Raw genomic sequence first — 27,307 nt, 5'->3', positions numbered from 1 at the left:
CTGCACACATTGTGTGCACTGTGAGGATTCACAAGTCTGCAGTCACACAGAGTGGCTGCAAACTTGAGCCCCCAAGCCTGGTCAATCCCTTTAACTTCAGTGAAGCTAAACTGCAATACCATACGCATCACATGGGCAGGCAAACAAAGAAATCAGTCATTTTTCTAACCCTTTACAACCCCTTTAAGACTTTGCTTTAATGGGCGAGTCAGTAGTAAACTCTCTTTAAGATATCATTAAGGCATGATGCATACTTCTATGAGAAATGAAAGGCCGCACATAAAATGTGGGCCTGTGTCATACGCGTAGGTGACAGATGCAGTTTAAGTTGGTGTCTAAATGTAATTTGGATTACACAGTTTTCTTTTTACGATTGTGTTAAGATATAAAATAGGATTGTAAAATTTTTTAATAATCGTTTCACTTTAAGCCGAGGAGATTAATGTCTGTGTGCGCTGTGCCAGATGTATATGACCAGGGAAACGCTGAGCTGCTTTGCACTGTAATCCTGTTTCCAGGCATGCCATTGTCTAAACCCTGCTGTTATGTGCAATGCAATGTCAACACTTTTTTTCCCAAATGTTTGATGAAAGAGGAGATCGTCTTATACTATGATTCTTATTGACCTAAATGCTATACTGGAGAGCACTGTAATAATATTTTCTGAGATTTTTTTCCACCATGTGCTGTGCCTTCTATATGTACGGTCATATAGTGCACAAACAGCCATAACATATAGGGCCTCATTATAAGCACCATATAGTATAACACGTACTTGCCCACTCCTCCGGAACATCTGGGAGTTTACTCACCTGTTTTGGCTCCAGGGTCGGGTCATTCTCCTTTTCCCGATGTTTTTGCCACTTTTCTCAAACTCATGAGACATCATCATCTTTTAATGCCGACTCAGGCAGCTCTGTGTGTCTGAGTATTCAGTAAGCTTTGTGTTCACTTACTTTGGGCTTTGCCTGACCATTACCCCAGTTGGCTAATCATCTCTTCAACAAATGCCTGTCTTGTTTCTTTACTACCTGAATTTAATTCTTTGCTTAGACCTGCTGATCAACCCTTCGTCTGCTGTAAGCATATCAAACTCTTCTCTGTTTCTGTTCACACTACTAACCCTGCTGCAGAGTGAATATTCTCTATAAGAAAGTGCTCTCGGTTTGCCTGTTCATCTCTGCTGCCTACATCCCTGCCTAGGACCATCTGTCTACTATGAGCATACAATTCTGCCTTCAGCTACAACTCCGTCTGGACTGATTTTACATCTACAGTTCCTGTGTATATCCACACTTTTGGCTATGCTTCTTCTGGTGATCCATTCTCTGCTTGTTTGTCTATTGACAAATATAACCTGCTGTCCCGGACCTCTCTATTCCACATGCCATCACCTTCGGTCCATATTGCTCACTTTGACCTATGGCTTAGAGAATCCTTCCATTCCAGGTGAGCCCATAACAGGAAAGCTCCCAGAAAAGAGGAGATTCCCCGTACTTTCGGCTGAGTCGACATCTCCCAGGTTCCCTCCAAAGCCTTTTTGGAACTTCATAAAGGTTTCTTGGGCAAGCCTCCAGGAATCTTGTATCATCTGACCGAGCTCCATGGTGGAAAAGCCTATAAAAAAGAGGAATGAAAAAATGTTGCCGGCACGTGCTTCTTATACTCCACTGTTGGCCCACACTGTGAGGAGAAAAGGTTTCGGCCAGTTGAATTAGATGAGCATTCATTTTCTTTAGGAGATGGCATTATTACTTTTGAAAGGGATACTCAGGGGGCATCAACACTTTTGTAGGGTGCACTACGGAAGGCATTATTTGTATTAAGGGGGCATTATTATTGGGTTAGGGAGCACAATTTTTGACTTGCCCTCACTACTGGCAATCCACGTTACGTGACTGGTTTGATGGACTGGTCTTGATTGAATGAGACTACCAGTACTGGTTGGTATGACCGGTAGCAGGACTCGCATTGTCTCAAAACTAGAACATCTCAGCTTTCGAGCTTTTGGTTTTTTTTTCCCAGTCATTCAGATTCAATCAGGCAGATCAAATTCGAAGGATACTAAAGGCAAAGGAACAATCATTTTGTTGTCCATGGTTTGATGGTTCACTCAATGTACAATTAGTTGTCACTGGTATGTCAGGTCATTTTAATTAAAATCTTACTGAAAATTGCTAAACTTTTTTTTAACCCCATCAGAACCAGCCTATATTTTTTATACTTGCTTTTCATTAGATTTTTTTGTTGATTTAGTCATATGAGGGCTTGTTTTATTTTATTTTTAATGTTAATCGACTTGTTTTTTTAAGGCGGGAGCAGTGAGTATGCCATTTTTAGTTTTTTTCATATTGCTCATTGGAAGATATAAATATAATTTTTAACAAAGGTTATAAAGTATTTTTGTTCCTTTTTGTTTTCTCATTTATAAACTAAAATAATTTTTCATAGAAAAAAAGGTTTTAGCATTTTTATTTTTATGTCAACTTACTATTATTAGCTATTATTCATGTTGGCTAGAGTCGGTGGTAAATAAAAAAGCAATTTTGTCAAATTTTGCTTTTAAACTGTATATAACATTGTTGTAAATGCAGTTATATCAAATATTTATATGCAGTATATATTTTTTTACATTATTTTTGCTCTATTTAGGGATTTTTAATGCAAAAAAAATGAAATGTATTGATTTTTTACTTTAAATCTTTTTTTAATATACTTTATTGATTTTTCGTTTCTTGCTCACGAAGGGACTTGACTTAGTAATTCCTTCTGTATTGAAGCGTATTACTGTCTGTCAGTGATTTACTGATGGAAAAATAAACATGGCGGACCCAAGGGACCTTTGATAGGCCTCCGGTTCCCGTGACAGTCTATTGGTACCCTTACAGGGGTACCAATGGGGTAATAGTGGGTGTCACCACCTTCTGTTAAATTCCTTAGATGTCACGATCACTATTGACTGTGGCATTGAACTGATTAAAACTTTCGGCCTTTGTTTAAAAATGTCTCCTCTTCATGACGTTGCCCACGTGGTCTCCAGACCAATCTCCGTCTATCATTGTGTCCAAAACAAAAACTGACTCATCGTTGAAGAGTCCATTGACGTCTTGCTCTACACCATGATAGCCTTTGAGAGTGGTGTTATGAGGTCAATGGACACCTGTAGCTCGATGTCCGGCTAGTAGACCTAGACCTATGTCATGTGTGGCGCCCCTGAGGGTTCGGTTGCCACAGGGGTACTGCACCTCAGAACGAGGTGTGGTATCTCCTCTCTCAGGTAAGGATGGAATACTACACAGGACCCCAACCACACACTCAATACTACACCACTCCAGTTCTGAAGGGGGCCTAAAGCACCATAGTGCTGCCCCGGGCCTGAATGGAGGAGTTGGGGGGAACCAAAGTTAGGGGGAACCACGTAGTGAGTGAGGGTGGAGGAAGCATTTTACTTAAGCACTTAATTAGAATTCTATATAACTGGAGGCCATTTTATTAACAAGGTCTTTGGTCGTGGGTCTTTGGGACGGCAAGTCAGCACAAAGCTGCAGCCGGCTGAGGGTCAACGTTTCCCGGTCTCAGGCCTGGAGACGGGGGGTCGGGGTAGAGTCATAACCGGCTCTGTCCCCGGTCAGGGTCCAACCAAGAAGGTCCAGGAGGGGAGCAGAGGAGATAGGCTCCACAGGCGAAAGGATCTCAGGGGGTGCGGACGGAACGGAGTCGCCACCTGCATACCTTATTCTGGCCCTGCCAGAGAGACCCTGCTGCAAGAGGGGGTACCGTTCCCCGATTATCTGACTTTGCACTTTACGTCTCTGTCAGAAAAGTCCGGAGGCTTATGTGGATCCCAGGGGGATACGGATGGAGCGGAGTCGCCACCTCTATGCCCTAATCTGAGTTTATCCAGAGGGACCCGGCCTTACGCCACGTTCTCACCACAAGTCACCAAAAAGGGCACCCAGTCGGTCCTGGAACTACACGTTACCCACAAGGGAAATCGCAGTATCCGTACGGGACTCAGCGGGGGACACAAGGCGGGAGAAGTTCAACAAGAGAGGAACACACTAGAGCGGGGGTCCTGTCAAGCGCTCCTGGACTACCTGGAGTGTGCTGAACTCCACCCTGGCGGCCGCAGCTCGCCGTGTGACAGCAGGGAGAAGCTCTCATCTGAGAAAACACCACCGTGAGTAAAGACTTGGATGACTTCAACTACTGCCTCTGTCTGTTCTTTCCTCCGCGGCTCTGCACCCGCCAACGCTCTATTCTACACCCTCTCTACACTGCCCTGAGGCCCTGCTCTACCTGTGGGGAGCCGCACCAACTAAGCTGCCTGAACACCGGCCTCAGAGGACTGTCGCAGCGCTGGTGATCTTCACCAGACACCACGGGTGGCGTCACGAACATTCCCCTATCCCATACAAGTTTCACCCTTCTTTTAAGAGTGACCCCAGGGTACGAGCCCGGGAGCCGGCCACCGCGACATCCCCAGAGATCAGGCATCAACAACAAGGCCCGGGCGCCGAGTCGTTCCCCATCCCCTGGGCGCGTCACATGCAAACGCCTTTTGAGGTTTGTGTAGACGTTGTGTGATGCTTGAGGCTCGGTATGTGACATCTAATTTCACTAGCAGAACAGAATGGATCACTATACTTCATTCTTCTAATCTGACGAGACCACGTGGGCAACACCAAAAAGAGGCCTTCACAAGGGAACATCACACCGCTCCTACTCCCGGGATCATGGTGAGAAGTGGCATAACGTACGATAACTGGACCACTCCAGTTGTCATTCCAGGTGCACTAACAGCTCGGCGTTACATTGATTTGGTAATGCAACCAAGGCTATAGCCATTTTTCCAAAGTGTCCCAGGAGCCATTTTTAACACAAAATTCCAGGCCTCATGTTGCTCATCCTACTGTGGCCTAAACGTGCTACTATATCCTTCAGCGTTGCCAGACTTGTCTCCTATCAAGCACATCCGGGAAGTCATTGGTCTGCAAATCCAAAGGGAGCCGCCAGCAGCAGATCTCGATGATTTTCCCAAGTGTATTCTGTGTGGAAGAACATTCCTCAGATGACCATTAATAACTTCATTAATGGCAACCAAAGCTATAAGTATGGGTATTTCTGCACATGGTGCTCATAATCGAGAGGTTTTGAAAATGTTGTTTCCATATTTTCATCATTTGTAGATCAGTAACATCTCCATCCTGTGATTTCCATCATTCCATGACTGTTCTTTCTTGGTGCTGCAATTTCAGTGTTGAGTATGAGGAGTACATATTGTGTGATTTGGTACAGGTTCGGGTATGGTACAGATATGATTTAGGTACAGGTATTTCATTGTGCTCCCATCTCATTATTTTTATAACGATTTCCTTAAAGCTTTCAAAGTGATTTTTCTTCTTTGGACATCAAAGCCCAAAATATTTCCAGTCTCTCCTGCTGTCCGGGTCACAGAAGATAAATGAATATCTACTGAATGGCTTCTTCTTTGACTGGTTAATTAAAACATCATATTTGTACGCACAGGCTGTAACCCCACGGTTCAGTGAGGGCTCCGGCGCTGAGCCCGCACTGAACCGGGCACATGTCAGCTGATGATCTGCTGATCACCTGTATGTAGCAGAGGCGATCAGACACGTGCTGCTTCTAGTCTCCTATGGAGACTATTGAAGCAAGCAAAAAGTGAAAAAAAAATGTTTTAAAAAATATTTAAAAAATTAAAAAAATATAAAAGTTTAAATCACCCCCTTTCGCCCCATTCAAAATAAAATAATAATAAAAAAACCCACATACACATATTTGGTATCGCCGCGTTCAGAATTGCCCGTTCGATCAATATAAAAAAAGAATTAATCCGATCGGTAAACGGCGTAACGAGAAAAATAATCTAAACGCCAGAATTACGTTTTTTGGTCGCCGCAACATTGCAATAAAATGCAATAACGGGCGATCAAAACATCAGATCTACCCCAAAATAGTATCAATAAAAGCGTCAGCTCGGTGCGCAAAAAATAAGCCCTCACCCGGCCCAAGATCCCGAAAAATGGAGACACTACAGGTCTTGGAAAATGGCGCCATTTATTTTTTTTACCAAACTTTGGAATTTTTTTCACCACTTAAATAAAAAAGAACCTATACATGTTTGGTGTCTACGAACTCATAATGACCTGAAGAATAATAATGGCAGGTCAGTATTAGCATTCAGTGAACGTGGTAAAAAAAATAAAAAAAAAACATCTGTGGTATTGCACTTTTTTTGCAATTTCACCGCACTTGGAATTTTTTCCCATTATCCCATACACGATATGGTAAAACTCATAATGGCGTTGAAAAGTACAACTCGTCCCGCAAAAAATAAGCCCTCACACGGCCATATTAACCAAAAAATAAAAACGCTATGGCTCTGGGAACAAGGGGAGCAAAAACGGAAAATCCCAGGGTTGCGAAGGAGAAAACTCCTCTTGTGGTGACACAACCTTATTTCTCCGAAAGTCTTCTGGGCTTTCCAGGTAGGTGGTAATTTACTAAATGTCACCGGAAGCAAAGAGGTTCCTTCAAATAACAAACCGTTCCGATCTTTGATGTGGGATTAGGTGGGAAGCCTGGGAACAAATCTATAATGTTTATAGGGTTAACCATAGAAGGAAGTGAAGATGCTCTCAACTTGTAAAAAAAAGACTACATGACACCACACCTACCGAGTGTTCTTCACAAGTACAAGTCAAGGTATTTTTAATTAATTCTTCTTAGGTCCTGCAGAAGTAATAAATGGAAATGAGTTTGTTCTCTGATCCTCTAGTTCTCAGAATTGGTGCTGCTCTCCGCTGCCAAAACCTTAAGGGTACTGACAGTTTACCAATCTCTACCTTATATCATCATGTCAATTTAGGTCCCAAATGATTAAATTCTTAATATATCTTTATAGTTTACAGCATACTTGTGAAAATCTACAGTAAAGGCCACAAGACACATTGGATATCTGTTGGCCGAACGATCGTTGTCTGACAACTATCTCTCCCGACAGCTCAAACACAGGACCGATCAGATCAGTTGAGTTCTTCAATCTAATGTTTGTAGGATCCGTAAGGCTTAGCGCTAGCTACTCTGCTTAGCAAGGTTTTTACCCTGTTTTATACCTTTTAATCTCTATTGGATATTTGGGCTCCACTGCAGGGCCCAAAAGTTATGTCTCCTGGCTGGTGGAGCAAGCTGATGAAAAATTAAACAAGCCAGGTCAGAATCAAAGAGTTGGGGACAAGGATCCTAGTGTTTAGTTAGGTATAGCAGGATCAGTGTTAAGGAGTCAGAAGAGTAAGTATACGTTGTGTAGGGGTTCTACTCCTACCCAGGCCCCAAAAGTTCAAAGGGTCCTTTTGTCCCATATGAGAAGACCAATGCTATTAATGTCTCATAACAACTGAGATCCCTCTTGGAGATTTTGCATTGGGGCTCAGGTGCTTCAAGCTACACCACTGCCAGGAGGTCAATCAGATTCAAGATGGAGAGGAGTCAGGCAGTCCAGGTGTCAAAAAAAAAGAGGGCATCCAGGAAAAATGTTCACAAACATAAAGAAGCAATCCAAAAAGTGCACTATCCAAAAAAGTATACAATAGCTGGCAAAGGCGACAAGACCAAGGGGATTGAAAAAGAATGACCGGTTGGCCACCAAACCTGTCCATTGCTTAGTCCACTGACTTGCTTCTGTGAGCGGATAGTCAGCTAGACCACCTATTTGGCCATGGTAATTATCTAGTTTACTGGATGAGTGGAACTTCATGCCTCACACAGACAATCAGTGATGGAGCAGGGGTAGGTGACTGCGTGACAATATTGTATTATTATTATTGGGTTCAATTTAGAACCAGTATGAAGTAAGTTTTCTCTTTCATGGTGAGACTGAAATTTTATCATTAAAAAGGATTGGCCCACTAGGTTATCTCCTCAGTCCTATAGACAATTAAAAGACCATTAGTGAGCATGTGTGACCACCACTTCATTCAAATAGAGGACATAGAACCTCATCTCAGAAACTCATCTACAGACGGCCTGTTTGCCCCATTGATTGGTGTAGAGCAGACTCTGCCTGGCTGGGTGGGATGCCCTCAAGACAACATTGGGACAATACTGGCCGTCCTTAAAAAGACCAGTTGACGTTGGAGTCTTATAGCAATGCTCCATGCAAATTAATAATACTTGTTAAAGGGAACCTGTCATATAAAAAACACTATTAACCTGCAGATATGGCACTTAGACCCATGCTGCCGGGAGGAAATGAACTTTATTCTTCCCGGTAGGGTTCGGGTCTCAGCCATGAGTGGCGGCGCCGGCCCGAATTCAGTCTCCAGTCTTTGTATAGAGAGTGGCGGCTGTAACCACACCACAGCACTGACTGACAGCTGGTCCTAATGCTGAGCCGTAATTTTTATTAGTATGAATTTTGGGTACATACAATCTTTTGATCCCTTTTATTGTATTTTTGGTGGGGAGTATAGTGACTAAAAAATTGTATTTCTGGCGTTGAGATTTTTTTTTTTTCAATGGCATTTTCCGAATTGGTTGAAAGTTGATAGATCAGACTTTTGAAAAAGTTTCAATACCTAATATGTTATTTTTTAATTTTTATTTAATTTCTTTATTTTTAAATGTCAAAAATGGGGCTGATTAGAATTTTTATGTTTTATTTATTAATATTCTTAAAACTTTTTTTTTTTAAACATAACTTTAGAAAGAGACATGGACCGTACATCCAAATAATATAAATTGATCTACAGCGACTGAGCAAAATTTTTCTAAATTGAACACGAGGTTCTTAGTTAACATTTTGAAGCCCACTGCCACATTACAGTGAACATCTCAGTTAATCCCTAACCTGATAGGCTGCGTTTCTACAGACCCATAGAATAGAGATAACTCATTATTTTAAACCCTTCTAAAAACTGTAAAAAAATCAAGGAAAATAAACATGAATCGCGGAATTGCAAGTTTTTTTTGCATCCCCCCCAAAAAAATGTCATCACAGGTAATCAATAATTCATATACAGTATAAATCAAAGAAAAGCCACCCTCCGTCCTCCTTAAAATAATTCTTTATTGCTTAATCCATGTGCTTAGACGTCATAAAAATGGATAAATACCACTGACGCGTTTCGGAAATACATTCCTTAGTCATAAATGTATTTCCGAAACGCGTCCGATGTTATTTATCCGTTTTTACGATATCTAAGCACATGGATTAAGCAATAAAGAATTCTTTCAATGAGGATGGAGTGCCCATTTTCTTCAATTTATACTTCAAGCACCCAGTGTTATGATCTGCTACAGAGACTAAGGAAAGATAGGAGATCTGTCCCTACAATAGAACTAAACTAGATCCCTACGATGTAACGGGGAACCTGATCCTGCGATCAGACCCGCTAAAGTCCTCGGCTAGTCTGAACGCAGACCTATAGATGTGAGGGAGGGATCCCTACAAGATCTAGGGACTGGGAAAAGTTGGACACCTCCTAGCAGAAATAGTAGCAGTCAAAGACAAACACACAACAAAAAGGCATTGGGGTCAGAAGACCTAGCAAAACTAACAGAGAACGGCAACAGAGCAACAAGCTAGCTCAACAGTAGTAAATACAAAAGAAGTCCAGCAAAGCCAGGAGGGCGGAGCCGGATTAAATAGGCAAAATGGTCATGTGACCAGCAAACTAAAAAAAAACTAACAGGAGAGTTGTAACAGTACCCCCTCTTCTAAGAGGATCCCCTAGGCCCAGGCTTACCAGGAAACCTCCTGTGAAACGCTCGGACAAGTCTGGGAGCAGAAACATCATCCGCCCTCACCCATGAGTTATCCTCAGGTCCGAAACCCTTCCAAGCGACGAGATACTGCAAACTCCATCTATACCGTCTAGAATTTAGGATGCGGGAAATTTCATATTCCCCGTCCTCCACCACCGGAGGAACAGTGGCAGAGGCGTCACCATCCGACACATCAGCTTTTTTCAACAGAGAAACATGAAACACCGGATTAATCCTCCAGGACGTAGGAACCTCCAGCCTAACAGCAGATTGGTTAACTATCTGAAGTACCTTAAAGGGCCCTACGAACTTGGGACCCAATTTTTTAGAAGGAATCCTCAATCGCAGATTCTTAGAGGACAACCAAACCATGTCACCAACAGCAAACAAAACCTCTTGCCGTTTCCTATCAAAGTACCTCTTAGATTTCTTGTTAGCCTCCTGAAGATTACCACGCACATCCGTCCAAACTCTCTCCAAATCACCGGAAAAACTCTCCTCCTCAGGCACAGCCGAAACCAATTTGGAAAATGACCCAAAAGACGGATGTCTCCCAGAACAACCAAAAAAAGGCGAACACCCAGCAGAAGAGGATGTATGGTTGTTAAGAGCAAATTCAGCAAGTGGCAGAAACTCAGACCACCCCTCTTGATTGTCTGCCACAAAACAACGCAAGAACTGCTCAACATCCTGGTTCTTCCTTTCTGTCTGGCCATTAGACTCAGGATGATATCCGGATGAAAACGACAAATGAACTCCCAACCTGTCACAAAAGGCACGCCAAAAACGAGCCACGAACTGAGGTCCCCTATCAGAAACAATGTCAGTAGGAACACCATGTAGTCTGACAATTTCCTTGACAAAGGCCTTGGCGAGTGTCTTAGCGCAAGGCAGTTTGATGAAGGGAACCAAGTGACACATCTTGCTAAAACGGTCCACGACCACCCAATGACCGTGAAACCTTCAGAGGGAGGAAGGTCAGTAATAAAGTCCATAGCCAGATGTGTCCAAGGTGCACTAGGAACCTCCAGAGGGCAAAGCAACCCCGCAGCAGGAGCATGCGAAGACTTGGATCTTGCACACACAGTACATTGGCGCACCCACTTAATGACTTTCTTTTGCCATCCAGGCCACCAAAAACTGCGACCCACAAGTCTCTTGGTCTCAGAAATTCCTGGATGACCTGCCAACCGAGACTCATGACACTCAACAAACAAATCTCTCCTAAAGGTCCTAGGCACAAACAACCTCCCATGGGGAGTGTTAGATGGGGCATTCTCCTGTGCTTTAAGAATCTCATCCTCCAAAACGGAGTCCACAGCAGCAATCACAACACCTTCTTGTAAAATGGTCTCCTCTTCCTCCTCAACACCGACCATGGGAGAAAAGCTGCGAGACAAAGCATCCGCTTTAACATTCTTGGTACCCGGGATGTAAGTAACGGAAAAATTAAACCGCGAGAAAAAAAGTGCCCACCTAGCCTGACGGGCATTCAAGCGCTTGGCAGCATCAAGATAGATCAGATTTTTATGATTAGTGAAAACCTGAATGGGAAATTCAGCACCTTCCAAGAGATGACGCCAGTGTTCAAATGCGAGTTTAATCGCCAGCAATTCCCGATTACCAATATCGTAATTAAGTTCAGTCTCGGAAAATTTTTTTGAAAAAAAGGCACAGGGATGTACTCCATCCTTGTTTTCCTGAGACAACACCGCACCAACCCCCACCCAAGAAGCATCAACCTCAACCAAAAACGGCTTAGTCACATCAGGCTGCATAAGGATGGGAGCAGAGGTGAACCTCTCCTTTAGAAACACAAAAGCTTCAATGGCCTCAGAAGTCCACTGAACCGCATTAGCACCTTTCCTGGTGAGATCGGTCAGCGGTTTGACAATAATAGAAAAATTTTTTATGAATTTTCTGTAATAATTGGCGAAACCCAAAAACCTCTGTATCGATTTCAAACCAATAGGCCTAGGCCATTCCTGCACAGCTTGAACTTTAACTGGGTCCATCTCAAAACCTTCACTGGAGATAATGTAGCCCAAAAAACTAATTCTCTGTACAGCGAACTCACATTTCTCCAGCTTAGCAAAAAGCGAATTGTCCATTAATAACTGTAATACCTCACGTACGCTCCGCTAATGAGACTCCAGATCAGGCGAATAAATCAGAATGTCATCCAAATACACAACCACATTTTTGCCGATTAAAGGTCTAAGGATATCATTAATAAGATTCTGAAAAAATGCTGGAGCATTGGTGAGACCAAAAGGCATAACCAGATTCTCAAAATGACCCACAGGAGTGTTAAAAGCAGTCTTCCATTCATCACCCTCCTTCATGCGCAACAAATTGTATGCCCCCCGGAGATCAATTTTAGAGAACCACTTGGCCCCCACTAACTGGTTAAATAAATCAGGAATCAATGGCAGTGGGTAAGGATTGCGTACAGTAATTTTATTAATCTCACGAAAGTCCAGACAAGGACGTAAACCGCCATCTTATTTTTTTACAAAAAAAAATCCAACAGCCACAGGAGACTTGCAAGGCCTAATGTGACCGGCGGCCAAGCTTGTCTGTATGTATTCTTCCAAAGCCTTTCTTTCAGGAATAGTAAGATTAAATAAACGACTCTTAGGAAGAGTCGCGCCAGGGACAAATTCAATGGTACAATCATAGTCTCTATGGGGAGGCAAAACCTGCGACTCCTCCTCAGAAAAAACTCTCCAAAAATCCTGAATAGGTACAGGCAATTCCCCTCTATCCACAGCAGCAATACGTCCGTTACAACACTTGTCATAACACTTAGGGCTCCAGGACTTAATTTCATTGGTAGACCAATCCAGTACAGGATTGTGAAATTTTAACCAGGGTAACCCCAATATTACTGGAGAAGGCAAATTATCCAATACCACCAAATCCAAATTCTCTTGATGAATACCATTAATAGTGAGGGGAAATTCACAGACCTTGTGAGTAACACTCTTCAAGGGAGAGCCATCGACAGAAACCACAGCAATAGGGGATGACAAAGTTTTAGGTTCTAATCTAAGTTTTTCCAAGAATCCCCCATCAATAACATTCAGAGTAGATCCACAATCCACAAATACCCGAAATTCAATTAATTCATCCTGAGCAGCAGTAGTGGCAGATAGGAATACTCCCTTAGAATTTAAACAGGCAATACGAGCATGACTGACCATTTTTTTTTCTTTCTTCTTACGAAGCACACAGCTCTTAATAAAATGACCAGAATTTCCGCAATAGAAACACAAGCCTTCAGAAAGTCGGCGGTCTTTTTCCTGAGAGCGGGGTGCCATCGCCCCAATTTCCATCGGCTCTCCATTGTCAGCACAGAACCTCTCAGGACTCGAAGCTGACATAGCAGAGGATTTGCTCTCATTAACCCTTTCACGCAGTCTCCTGTCCACCCGTATAGCTAATTGCATTGCCTCCTGCAAGTTTCCAGGTGTGGGATAAGCAATCAGTAAATCCTTTACCCTTTCACATAGCCCTGCAAGAAACAAGCTTTTCAAAGCTGAATCGTTCCACCCCACCTGGGCAGACCACCGACGGAAGTGAGAACAATATTTTTCCACATTACCTGATCCCTGCCTCAAACGTCTTAATTCAGACTCAGCAGATGAGACACGATCAGGATCATCGTACAACAAACCCAAAGCAGAAAAAAAACTATCCACTGATCTAAAGCACGGATCACTAGGTTGGAGAGAGAAGGCCCATCCCTGAGGATCTTTGCGCAAAAGTGACATTATGATCCCTATGCGCTGTGATTCATCACCAGAGGATCCGGGTCTCAAACGAAAATATAATAGACAAGCATTTTTAAAAGAAAAAAAATCTTGTTGTTCGCCAAAAAATAGATCAGGCAGACGTACCTTAGGTTCCACAAAATGCGCTCCAGAACAGCTACTCACGTGTTGTTGGAGCTTGGTCACCTCCAGAGAGAGTCCCTGCAAGCATTGAGCCAAATCTGGCATCGAGACCATGATGGAAAACTGGAGGTCTTTCCTTAGAGAAAATTTTTTTTTTTATGGCTGGACTTACTGTTATGATCTGCTACAGAGACTAAGGAAAGATAGGAGATCTGTCCCTACAATAGAACTAAACTAGATCCCTACGATGTAACGGGGAACCTGATCCTGCGATCAGACCCGCTAAAGTCCTCGGCTAGTCTGAACGCAGACCTATAGATGTGAGGGAGGGATCCCTACAAGATCTAGGGACTGGGAAAAGTTGGACACCTCCTAGCAGAAATAGTAGCAGTCAAAGACAAACACACAACAAAAAGGCATTGGGGTCAGAAGACCTAGCAAAACTAACAGAGAACGGCAACAGAGCAACAAGCTAGCTCAACAGTAGTAAATACAAAAGAAGTCCAGCAAAGCCAGGAGGGCGGAGCCGGATTAAATAGGCAAAATGGTCATGTGACCAGCAAACTAAAAAAAAACTAACAGGAGAGTTGTAACACCCAGGATGAAATTGTTGCAGGTGTGGGGAGCTTTCTTGTTTGTTCGTTATATACAGTATATGCACAAAAATGGGGGCCATAGAAAAATGAAACTCATCCTAAAAAAAAAAGATATATAGTTGGAAAAATATAAAATGGACACACAGCACTGACCACCCTACTACCTCTACTACAGATGTCCATTTGTTGGTCGAAAAGTTTGACAGATAATTATCTGTTCTTCCCTTTGACAGATCTAAATAAATGAAAAACTCGAAACAAAATTATATGGCCTCTGTCTTCTTCGGTGCTGAGGTTCCTTCTTTAATACTATAGGACTATAGTCCTTTCCTCGAGCATGTCAAATTCTGGAGCAGTGTAGGAAGAAGAAAAAAGATTTGGAGAAAAATATAAAGTTATGGCAAAGTAAAAAAAAAAAAATAAGTGAAAAGAAACTTTTTACCCGTTAACTGTTTTAATACTTTTCCTTTACAAGAATCGATGATCACAACACAAGTACCGGAGATGATTGAATAATTTTACAGGAACTCCGATAAACTTTTGACTTACGATACTAACGTTATTCCTGATGCACAAAGTCATTAGGAATAATTTATTTTCCTTAGATGCCTTTGCTCCATTTCTTCATAACTCCTTTACTTAGAGTTGATTGAACATTGACCTTTTTTAGTGTCCTGTGCTCAGTCTGCCTGTCAATAGGATATAATAGAGTTAATCCACTATGTATTTGTCTGCAGTGTGTTTAGCTGCCTTCTAGCGAGGAGGAGCCAACTACATCTCAGTCGGTGAATAACTACAGTCATCCTATTAGGCTGGGCACTGTTCCTTGCAGCTGCATTTGTGTGAGTGACTAGGAAGAACTTACAGCGTCTACCTATTCAGTCCCACCCAGAAGCCTGGGGCATGAATGAGGAGGAGAGAGGGAGTCATAGATCCATCCTACAAGCACAAAGCTGTCTCCCTCTGCAAACAGTTCCTTAGTTTGCATTGCTCTTATCACCTAAAGAAGATCTGGATATTTCCTTTCCTGTGATTCCGAGCTTTTACGTTGCTCATGATCCATTTGGAACGCTTTACATGACATGTACTGCTGCCACCTTGTTGGTAGGCGAAGAAGGTTTGGAAAGTCGTGGTGTTATCCGCAGTGAAGTTTAAAATTCTATGGAAGTCTGCAAAAATCAGCTGTCATGACCTAAAGAAGTTCTGCATTGAGAAAGAAGACTTCTCGAAGAGAAAAACGGAAAGATTACAGTTTTGTAAACTCAGAAATGGTTATAGCTGAGAGATATACCCATTGGATGGCCTAAAACTGGTCCATCCATCCTAAAGTTCTCCATCAACAATCAAGACCACTCAATATTAAAGACTAATGAACCAGTGCATCATGGCATCATCTCCTGTGACCATTAAGGAAGGGGACTTGGAAAAGAGGAGTGACAGCTTCCTTCAACTATGGAAGAAACGCAGATGTGTGCTGACTCCTGAAGGTCTACATTTGTACACAGACTCTCGAAAGAAAGGCAAGGCCAAGGTTTTACGATTCGATTCCTTGGCCAAGTTGGAATGCGTGGAGAGAAAAGGGGAACGTGTCTACTTTACCTTGGTCACCATGGAAGGACAGGAGATAGACTTTCGCTGTAGGGAACGAAGCCGATGGAACGCAGAAATCACCCTGGCCTTGGTAGGCTTTCAAAATACAAGAGCTGTGCAAGAACTAAGAGCGCGCAAAGAGCATCAGGCGCGGGATTCAGGGGACCGTTTAAGAAGCTGGGGACCGTGATTGTCCTATCTGGGGTAAGAGATACTTTGAGAGCTTTTTTTATTAGTTCTTTTTCACGGTTCCACAATTTTAAGCAGCTAGCAATAAGCTGTTTCATTTGTTGTTGATCACTGTAGAAGTTTTTGACTTTCCTTAGCTAGTGCCAGATTTAGGACCAAAAAGTAACCTTGTTCTTCTCGATAGATAGAGGTTAAGTTGGTCCAAGCCAAATATGTTTTATTTGATTACAATGGATCCAGTTGATTTGCTAAGCTGCCATTGGTCACTTAAAGATCCATGTACTCCAACAGAGACAGGGTCTAGTAAAGTTGAGATATAGGGAGCTGGTTGGTCTGGTCTGCACATTGGAGAGCTTAGATCCTGCTTAGCTACTAATTTAATGTTGCTCATCATGTTGATTTTACTTGAGGCCACCGATGGCTAAAAGCTCCCAATATCTACATTTCCTGGGCGGTTGATCTGATCTGCACATCGGAGAGCTTACTTAGCCACTAATTTATTGTTGCTCATCATGTTGACTTTACTTGTGGCCACTGACGGCTAAAAGCTCCCCATATCTAAGTTTTCCGGGATGTTTATTCATTTTCACAAATGGGAAATTAGGGTTACCAGAAGATACTCCATAAAATCCAGGTTTTGAGTAGACGTAGGCATGGTGTTTTTCGGTTAGAAATTGCTATGGCCATAAGGTCCACAATGACCTAGATCGTCCCTGGCGTTGAGTGTTTAAGCTTGTCTTTTTGGTGTTTGTTGGTCAGAAGAAGTATGTAGACATGTAAATATTTTAGAAATTAGATAGTACCTTTTTTTTCATGTCTTGATGTGACGTTACGACGTCAGACACAATAAATAGAAAGTTATGTGAGAGTACCGAGTTGTTATGTTGAAGTACCTGCAATTGAGTTCTTAGCTCGAGAAGCCCGGTAATATGTTTTAATCCTCCTTTCGGTTTATCCCTGTCAGAGGGTTTAGCAGTGTAAAGCTTTGTTCTGTGGGATTATTATGCTCAGTCAGCTAAAGGGCAGCAGCATCTCCCTTTCATTGCCTTTTGAATCATTTTCCATCTCACATGCAATGTCCCAATTACAGTCGAAGCTGCAAAGATTAATTTTTACGTAATTGATTGAGAACAGAAAGTCAGGCCAAACTGGATCACAAGGCTACACAAGAGTTCCAGTGTCTTTCTCATCATATGGTTTGAAAATCTGCAGCGCGTTTCATTTCCTTTGGTTTTTTTTTCAAGGATTTTCTCAAATTCTGTCAACCTTGGTTGCCAAGGTGACTACAACTGGTGGCTTCTGGGTATTGTTTCTTGCGATTATGCCGTTCTCTAAAAAGCAAGATCTTCAGGCACTTTGTCATTCTTCTAAAAATAATTGCATTTTCTAATTAGGTATTTTAGGTTTTTGGCATACAACACCTTTAATTCTTTTGCACTCATCAGCATTGAAATTGCAACTCCAAGAAGGAAAAGTTATGGACTTATGTAAATTACAGGATGGATAGACGTGTTAATGATATGCAAATGATGAAAAAATGCAAACTGAATTTTCCAAACATCTCGATTTATTCGGTATCGAGCATCATCACCATGTGCAGATACACGCGTGCTTTCACATTACACCAGTCCCGGAATTATGGTAGGGCGGCATAATGTACGGTAGCCAGACCCCTCTAGTTTTCATTCCAGGTACTAACAGCCCGGTGTTACAATGATTTGGTGGTGGAACATTGGTGCCGTCGTTTCTCAACGTGTCCCAAGAGCCATTTTACAACACGTGTTACTGGTGCTACTGTGAGCCGCCTTTGTGGCCTAAACGTGCAACCATGGCTGCAGCATCTCCAGACTTGTCTCCCATCGAGCACAGCTGGGATGTCATTGGTCGACAATTGCAAAGAGAGCTGCCAGCAGCGAATCTTGATCTAGCAATCTTGTGGTTAACATATCTCCATGACTTTTTTTTTCTTGGTGCTACAATTTTAATATTCAGGAGTGTATATAGCTAGAGTGTTAAAGGGGTTGTACGAAGTTAGAAAAACATGACGGGTTGGGTGTTCGGTAATGCTGCTGAACAATTTGTGGTCATTGAGCAATTAATAGCCTGTCACATTAAGTGTAAAGTCACAGCTGATGACGTCTAGATCAGTGGGTGTCTGATGTCCAGAATGGGGAACTTTTATCCCACTGGGCATGCTCAACTAATGTTTCATTCAGTCTCTATGGAGCAACAGGAGAAAGCTGAGTAACAGCACCACAGCAGTCCTATAGATGGATGGAGCATCGGTCAAGCATACGTACCGGGAAAAAAAAAAGCCACATTCTGGAGATCAGTTGGGGTCTCACCGTTCGGATCCTCTAGAAGTTATCCTGTGGTTATGTGAAAACTTCTTCCAGTGGAATGACCCTCTAGAAATTATTCTGTAGTTACATGATAACTTTTTCCAATGGAAGGACCTTCTAGAAGTTATGCTGTAGTTACGTGATAACTTCTTCCAATGGAAGGAACCTCAAGAAGTGATTCTGTAGTTACGTGATAACTTCTTCCAATGGAAGGACCTTCTAGAAGTTATTCTGTAGTTATGTGATAACTTCTTCCAATGGAAGGAACCTCTAGAAGTGATTCTGTAGTTACGTGATAACTTCTTCCAATGGAAGGAACCTCTAGAAGTGATTCTGTAGTTACATGGTAACTTCTTCCAATGGAAGGACCTTCTAGAAGTTATTCTGTAGTTATGTGATAACTTCTTCCAATGGAAGGAACCTCTAGAAGTGATTCTGTAGTTACGTGATAGCTTCTTCCAATGGAAGGAACCTTTAGAAGTTATTCTGTGGTTGCATGATAACTTCTTCCAATCGAAACAACTCCTTAAGTGGCCAAACCCTTTTGAGTAAAGTTGACCTATATTGATAGGACTAGTTGACTATCTTACGGACATGGGAACCTCCCAATTCTCCCCCGACAGTTGTTGGGTCAGTTGAATGATGGATTCCAAACCGTTTCAGATGGACCACATGTCATCAGGCTTATATCGTGGTGTCTGACGTTTCTGCATGCTGCACTATTCTGGTCTTTAGATGTGACCATAACACCCAAGGATGACTTTCAAGAGGGTGAACAGATCATTAGTGCATATTGTGCCTCAGGAAAAAACTCTTGATGAAAATATTGGTTACAGACTACATACAGACCAATGTCGTCAGGATTGCCTTTCATCTACCCCTGTTCTACTGACTGTAGGAGGTCAAGAAGATGATGCAAATGGAAGTTGAGCTACACATGACTTTAGGCTCACTTTACACAGGGTTTCAACCCGAAGAGACACATTAGCCAGCAATGGAGCAGCATACACAAAACGGTAGAAGGATTTTTATTTTACACTTATTATTAGCTTATCATTGAGAAATAAATACTAGTATCGGCCCTGTGCCGGCTGCATAAACCCAAATGTGATGTTTGTACCTTGTTGCCGAGTCCCACACTGAGAATTTAATGACCAGAATGCCATGTATTTTTGTTACCAAAATAGCAATAAAACATATGTTTACCATGCACTGTGAAATGTGCCCACTGCAAGTAATTACCCCCTTAATGCAAAAGGTCGCAAAAAAAAAAAAATGAACACCGCCTTTAGTTGCAAGCGTCAAGGCTTGACGGGCTTAAATACACCCTTTAAAATCAATTTGTAGATGCTCTTTAAGGCTTTTAATTTGTACATCATGGGGTTTTTTATTGTGCAGGACAGTAAACCTGCAGTCTGATTAAAAGGTTTATTATTCCTTAATGGAGAATTGCTTCAGCGGGGACTTTTTAATTTCTGAGTAAAAGACATAGAAGTCAACCGTTAAGATTAGGACGAGAAGGAGGGGAAAAAGCCTTTCACTAAAAATAAAATACCGTAATAGTCATCATAAAATACGAGGCGCTGCTGCGCTCTCACATCAATGCTGGAGAACAGCATTGACTCACAATATCTCTTTTAATCCTCAATTAAAGAATTTGGGCACAGTCATTTAAATCACTTCTTCTATGTCAGTTTTGAACAATTATACATTTATATTGTGGTATAATAGCATATAATAGCTTAGATACGCCCAGATAGTTGAATCCAACTGCATCAGATCTCATCAGTGCAGGAGATTAAGAGAGTCAATACAGAGTCAATTCCACCATTTAAATAATAAAAATACAAGTTGGCTTTTGCAGTAATGTGAAGATTCATATTGCCAGATCATTTATTTAAATAAATAATAATAAAAAATGGCGGAATCAAGTTTTTTTCTTGCCATTTTATCTGGTTTTTTTTGTACATTATATGATAAAGTGAATAGTGTCATTCAAAACTACAACTCGTCTCCGCCTGCACTATAAAGGCTATGTGCCCACGTTGCATTTATGAAGCAGAAAATTTCTGCTGCATAAATGCAAGTCCTCTCCCGGAAAAACGCATGCGGAATTCCGCACACGTTTATCGCGCATTTTTCGCGCGTTTATCACGCGTTTTCCACATGCGGAATTGCCTTGCGTGTTTTATGCATTGGACTAAATCAGATTTTTCTACTATTTACTCAGTAGAGAATCTTTCTAATAAAATGGAGGCCATCGATGTTTTGTGCTACATGAAGAGTATATGAAGACTATTTCCTGTCATAGTTCTCTTTTAGTTGCTTCATTCACTTGAATAGTCCCAATAAATGTGTCATGTAAAGTCCCTAGATAAGTCCTAACAGGAACAATGGCTTCCTAGCTTTAATGAGGGGCCATTACTCCGTCTCCATAGTAACAGGGGCCTGGCTGCACCTTTCAACACAGATGGTCGCTGAGAGCCGTCTCTGGTTTCCATTTTCTCCTCCATCGTATAACACCTGCTTCTGAAACACAATGTAATCAGTTTGTTATGGCGCCATAAAGATGCACTAAATCACCAGCTGCTCCGCCATAAAAACACAGCCCTAGATATGCTTTATGGTCCATATTAGCACAGGTGGCCATAAGTATTGTTATGCTGACCATGAGTTTCACAATTGACTTGACATATAAATATATGACAGAGTAGCAATTTTCGACGGTATCGTCTACCCTCTCAGATCCCCAAAAATTGTTCCAATAGCATTGGTGTGGGTGAATTAATTCTGACGGAAAGTGCGGGGAGTTTGCCATTCAGCCATAGCGCCCAACTTTAAAAGAGGGCATAGTTAGTTGGCTAAGTCTCATCCACAATCTTGCCCAGTTGTTTCTGTGCATCCACACCGAAATAGTTCCCTTGTTGATGTCCCTTACTGTTCTCACCCACTACGATACCCCTTTCATGGCCGCCCATGATAACCCTCTACACAATATGATGTCCGCACGCACACTGTAATTCTCTTGCAGTGTCCCTCACAGATAATGATATGACCACAGTGCCCCCTCGCACTGTATGATGCCCCCTCACACAGCATAATGCCCTCAAAGTACCCCTCACACATGATGTGCCCCATCTTATTGTATGGTTCCCCATCACACAACGTAATGCCCTCACAGTACCCTTCATATATTATGATGTGCCCACAGTGCCCCCTCACATTGTATGGTGCCCCCTCACACAGCATAAAGCCTTCACAGTACTCCTCACACATGATGTGCCCCATCTTACTGTATGGTTCCCCATCACACAACGTAATGCCCTCACAGTACCCTTCATATATTATGATGTGCCCACAGTGCCCCCTCCCACTGTATGATGCCCCTTCACACAGCATAATACCCTCACAGTACCCCTCACACATGATGTACCCCATCTTACTGTATGGTTCCCCGTCACCCAACATAAATACTTCACGGTACCCCTCACTCATTATGATGTGCCCACAGTGCCCCCTCCCACTGTATGATGCCCCTTCACACACCATAATGCCCTCACAGTACCCCTTCACACATGATGTGCTCCATCTTACTGTATGGTTCCCTGTCATATAACGTATTGCTTTCACAGTACCCCTCATACATTATGATGTGCCCACAGTGCCCCCTCATACTGTATGGTGCTCCATCACATAGTATAATGCCTTCACAGTACCCCTCACAAATAATGATGTGCCCACAGTACTCCATCTTAATGTATGGTGCCCCGTCACACAACATAATACCCTCACAGTAACACTCACACATTTTGATATGCCCACAGTGCCCCCTCACGTTGTATGGTGCCCCCTCACACAACATAATGCCCTCACAGTACCCGTCACACATGATGTGCCCCATCTTACTATATGGTTCTGACGCGCCCCCTGGGCCGTGGGGATACCTGGAGCCGGGCCTAGTAGATGCTGGGGGTTGTAGTCACCGTGGCGGTGACCCGGTCCGTGACCCAGGGTAGTTTATGTGAATCTGTTTGTATAGTCCGACTACGCCACCTGTGGAATGCGGTTATTGGGAACCGCCGCTGCGGAGCAGTCCACTGAAGCTGGTGGTGTGTGCAGCAAGGTGATGTGACTCCCCACAGGAAGAGTGGAGCTTCAGGGCAGCGTGTATGGATGACGGTGGTAGTAGTGCAGGGTATCGGTAATAATAACACGGAGTCTTTGCAGTGCAGTCCCAGGGTCTTTACAGGTGGCACTTATATAGGCCCCAACGGGAGTACTTGATAGGGATGAGGGCCCGGTCAGTCTGGGAGCAATCCTAGAATCCTCCTGGCCAGGTAGAGTTGTAGGCCTGCCGTTCTGCCTGTACTCTTTAGCTACCCCGCTTATAGTTGTGTTGTAGCCCACGTCCCTGAGTGTAACGTGCTGCTCACCCGTATGGCTGGCGACTCAGACCCTATGTATTCCTCGCTCCTCTGTGGCGGTACTGGTCCTTTCGTGTGGCTGAGCCTCCGGGCTTCTGATGGGCCAGGAGACCTGCAATCTCCTGCTTTGCGGTATCTGCTGCTGGGTGTGTAACCCCCACAGCCTCGGACTCCGGTGTCCGGTTCTCTGTATGAACAATCCAGGACGAGTTATCCGCAGCTCCAATCCCTGGCTTCTAACTCCTGTGTCCTCAACTCGACTACTGGCCCTGTCTGAGCTAACCCCGCCTCCAGATACAGTTATAAAGGGCAGGATCCTCCCCTTTCTGGCCTGGGGCAGAAGGTGTTGCATGTAGTGTGTTCCCTGACCAGGAAACCCCCGTTTTGCTCCCAGACATGGTATTACTACCACTGTGGCAACCAGACCCTCTGGGGTGCCACATTCCCCCCTAGTAAATTTCAGTACTCCGGGACTGAACACATTTTGCAAAAATACAACAGGCAACAAGACATTAACATATTTATAACCATTTGAGTCTTTAGAGGTCACGGTATCATCCACAACCAGGTGTCCTTTTCACTGAAACAAGGTGAAATCTGAGGGACCCGTCCCAAACCCTCAACGTAGGCCCTGGGGTGGCTACAGGGCATTGATGATCCGGAGTTGGACCACGTCTTCAGCCACCTCCACGGGTTCTTGTTCAGTGGTCTGTTGAAGAGGGGCACTTTACAGGTGCAACTATTTACAAGGTAAAGTTTTTGGTTACTCATCGTCCATAACCTGAAAGTCCTTTAGGACCCTGTCGGGTAACTGGAAAAACATGGTTAATACACACATAAAACAATTCAACATTACAGTTATAGTTACATTTAAATTTTCCAACGAGCAAGAATTTGACCTTTAGTGGTTCTGGTGGACCTGCGTAACAAACTGTCTGTCTGTGTTCTACCTTGGTCTCCTGCATTTACCCCTGCTGTGGTGGGCTCAATGTTTACCTCACTACAGGTGTTAGGAGGTGTCTCTGGTAGGTTGGGAAGCTTCCTACGGATCCTTTGGCTTACCGTGGGTACGACAGGCTCGCTACTAGCAGAGGGTAGATTCTCCTGGTCTGCTGATGAGGAATCTTCTGTCTCCGGGGCCAATGGTTCTTCCAACTCTACTGGGACTTCTGCAGCTTCCTGAGGAGCTGGCTGGAGGAATGTAAGGACCGGTACAACAATGGCGTTATTCACTTGTGTCCATGACCGGGGAAATTCTCCAAGTACCGTGCTGACCATTTCTTCCACTTCCCCTGCGGGTTAAGGGATATCTCGGTCTTCTTCAGCACGTTGCAGCTGCTCGGGACATTTCTTCAGGTGGTTTCTGGAAACTGTTGCTGTTGTTTCACCTCCGTCCTTACTTATGAGGCACACCTTGGTGTTATCATGGTTTGAGGGTAGAACGGTGTACGGCTCTTTTTCCCACTGGTCATCCAACTTATGGAGTCACCTTTTCCTCTTTAGGGCTTGCTCTCCAGGTGCCAGGGGAACAGCAGGTGCATGTTGATTGTAAGTCTTCTCTTGTCTTTCTCTTGCTTGGGACAGACTTCTTTCAACACTTTCCTGTACCTTGCGGTATTGCTGTTGCCACTCAGTGTCCCAATCTGCATCTGCTGAGGCGTCCTCTGGTGTCAGGACTCCCATATCCAGGTCAATGGGCAGCTTGCCAGCTCTGGCTCTCATCGGGTAAGCAGGCGTGCAGTTGGTAGAATTCACTGGGATGTGATTGTACAGGTCCACTAGATCTGGCAACTTTTGTGGCCACAGACTGCGTTCTTCCAGGGGCAACATCTTCAGTAGGTCTATCACCACCTGGTTCATCTTTTCACACATCCTGTTGGTCTGGGGGTGATAAGGCGTTGTCCGGATCTTCTTGCAGCTATACAGGTTACAGAATTCCTGGAATACCTCCGCTTTGAAGGCCGGACCTTGGTCAGTTAGCATTCGTTCTGGGTAACCATGCGGGCGGCAGAAGTGCTGTTGGAAAGCTCTGGCTGCAGTCTGAGCCGTTTGGTCCTTGACTGGCACTACTAACAGAAACCGGGAGTAATTGTCTACGATGGTGAGAGCGTAGACATAGCCTGACCTGCTCGGGGATAGCTTCACATGGTCTAGGGCTACCGGTTCGAGTGGCTGCTTGGTGATGATGGGCTGCAGCGGAGCCCTCTGGCTGTTACGGTCTTTTCTTCTCAGGTTACATGGTCCGCATTCTCGGCACCACCTCTCAATGGCTGTCCTCATGCCAACCCAATAGAACCGTTCACGCAGCAGGACTTCCAGCTTTTTCCATCTGAAATGTCCTGCTCCATCGTGGTACGCTTCCAAAACCATAGACGCGTCTCGCCTCGGAACTACCACCTGCCAGACCAGCTCATGCATCCGGGAGTTGACAGTTCTTCGACACAGCTTCCCTTCATAGATGAACAGCTTACTCTTCTCTTTCCACAGCTGTTTGGTCTCCTCTGGAGCATCTGGGTCAGGGTATGAGTCGGCTCGTGTCAGCAACTCTTTGACTAGGTGGACGGCCGGGTCACTGTCTTGTGTTTTTGCCCAGCCATGGTGGGGCAAGGGATTGAACGTGGCCTCTTTGGTGGCAGAGTACCTGTCTTTCACACAGTGGGAGCACTGAGTTATCCCATGACGGTGGAAAGCGGGGATTTCTATCTCTTCCAGTTCTTCGGGGTCTTCTCCCCCATCTGGCAAGTTAGGCATCCTGGACAGTGCATCTGCGTTGGCATTCTTGCGCCCAGCCCGGTACTTGATGGTGAACTCTTAATTGGAGAGTCGGGCCATCCATCTCTGCTCCAGGGCACCAAGTTTCGCAGTGTCCAGGTGTGTCAGCGGGTTGTTGTCTGTGAATAGTGTGAACTTGGAAGAGGCGAGGTAATGTTTAAAGTGCTCTGTCACTGCCCATACCACTGCAAGGAACTCTAGCTTGAAGGAGCTGTAATTTTCAGGGTTCCTTTCTGTGGGCCGGAGCTTCCTGCTGGCATAAGCGATTACCCGTTCTCTGCCCTGCTCGATCTGAGACAGCACCGCTCCCAGTCCCACGTTGCTCGCGTCCATGTGGAGGATGAAGGGCTGGCCATAATCAGGGTAAGCCAGGATCTCGTCCCCCGTGAGGGCCATTTTCAGCTGGTGGAAGGACCCATCTTCCAGCTTGTCCCATTTGAATGGCGGCTTCTGGTTTTTGGCCTTCCTGGACTGGCCTATCAGGAGGTCCTGCATGGGTGCCGCCCAGGGGCGGAACTACCGCCCGTGCAGCCGGTTCATTGAACGGGGGCCCCGAGGGAGAGGGGGCCCCTCCAGCCTCCAGCAGGGCCGCCATCAGGGCATGACTGCCCTGACTCCAGTATGGGGCCCGGCCGGTAGGGGCCCCCTCGGGGGCCCCCCTCTTGTGCGTCTCTCTCCTCATGGGGCCCCCGGCCCCATGCTATGCGCCGGGTCCGGGACATTTCAGCGCTGAGCTGCGCTGTTGCAGCAGCGCCTTCATGATTCCCCTGACTTCCGGTCATGTGACGGTGCCGTCACATGGCCGGAAGTCAGGAGAACCTGCTGTCAGCGATTTGGACGAGCGCCAGGATTCTGCAGGGATCACATGGGGGTAAGTATAACAAGTTTTATTTTTTTTAAAATACAATTAAATAGGAGTGGAGAGATGGGAGAAGCACATGTGTGTGTGTGTGTGTGTCTGTGTATGTGTGTGTGGGGGGGGAGATGGGAGATGCACATGTGTGTGTGTGGGGGGGGAGATGGGAGATGCACATGTGTGTGTGTGGGGGGGGAGATGGGAGATGCACATGTGTGTAGGGGGGGAGATGGGAGATGCACATGTGTGTGTGGGGGGGATGGGAGATGCACATGTGTGTGTGGGGGGGATGGGAGATGCACATGTGTGTGGGGGGGGGATGGGAGATGCACATGTGGGGGGGGGATGGGAGATGCACATGTGTGTGTGTGGGGGGGGATGGGAGATGCACGTGTGTAGGGGGGGAGATGGGAGATGCACATGTGTGGGGGGGGGAAATTGGATAATGCACATGTGTGGGGGGGGAGATGGGAGATGCACATGTGGGGGGGTGAGAGAGGGGCACATGTGGTGGAGGGGGATGAGAGAGGGGCACATGTGGGGGAGGGGGATGAGAGAGGGGCACATGTGGGGGAGGGGGATGAGAGAGGGGCACATGTGGGGGAGGGGGATGAGAGAGGGGCACATGTGGGGGAGGGGGATGAGAGAGGGGCACATGTGGGGGGGAGGGGGTGAGAGAGGGGCACATGGAGGGGGATGAGAGCTGCACATGGGGGGGTTTGAGAGCTGCACATGGGGGAATTGGGAGTAGGGGGATAATGAGCTGCACATAACGAATGTGGGGTGGGGGAGAGTAAATGATAAATGATGATGGGGTGGGGAGAGCACGGACATGATATAATGAATTGGG

General features: G+C 44.6%; 1 protein-coding gene across 1 annotated transcript in view; it reads left to right on the top strand.

Moving 5' to 3' along the window:
* Positions 1-15,067: 15,067 nt before the first annotated feature.
* Positions 15,068-27,307, top strand: part of LOC141173086 (pleckstrin homology-like domain family A member 2) — a 35,728-nt gene continuing 23,488 nt past the window's right edge. Inside the window, exon 1 of the mRNA XM_073657730.1 lies at positions 15,068-16,078. Within this exon, the coding sequence (XP_073513831.1) occupies positions 15,654-16,064 (411 nt within the window). The 5' untranslated portion in view covers positions 15,068-15,653 and the 3' untranslated portion in view covers positions 16,065-16,078. The remainder of the gene's footprint in view (positions 16,079-27,307) is intronic.

This window comes from Phyllobates terribilis, unplaced genomic scaffold (assembly GCF_046119375.1).
Source record: "Phyllobates terribilis strain yellow unplaced genomic scaffold, ASM4611937v1 Scaffold_12__6_contigs__length_324123572, whole genome shotgun sequence".
Classification (NCBI taxonomy): Eukaryota; Metazoa; Chordata; class Amphibia; order Anura; family Dendrobatidae; genus Phyllobates; species Phyllobates terribilis.
Note: the sequence above shows the minus strand (reverse complement) of the source record. Positions and strands in the feature narration are given on the sequence as shown.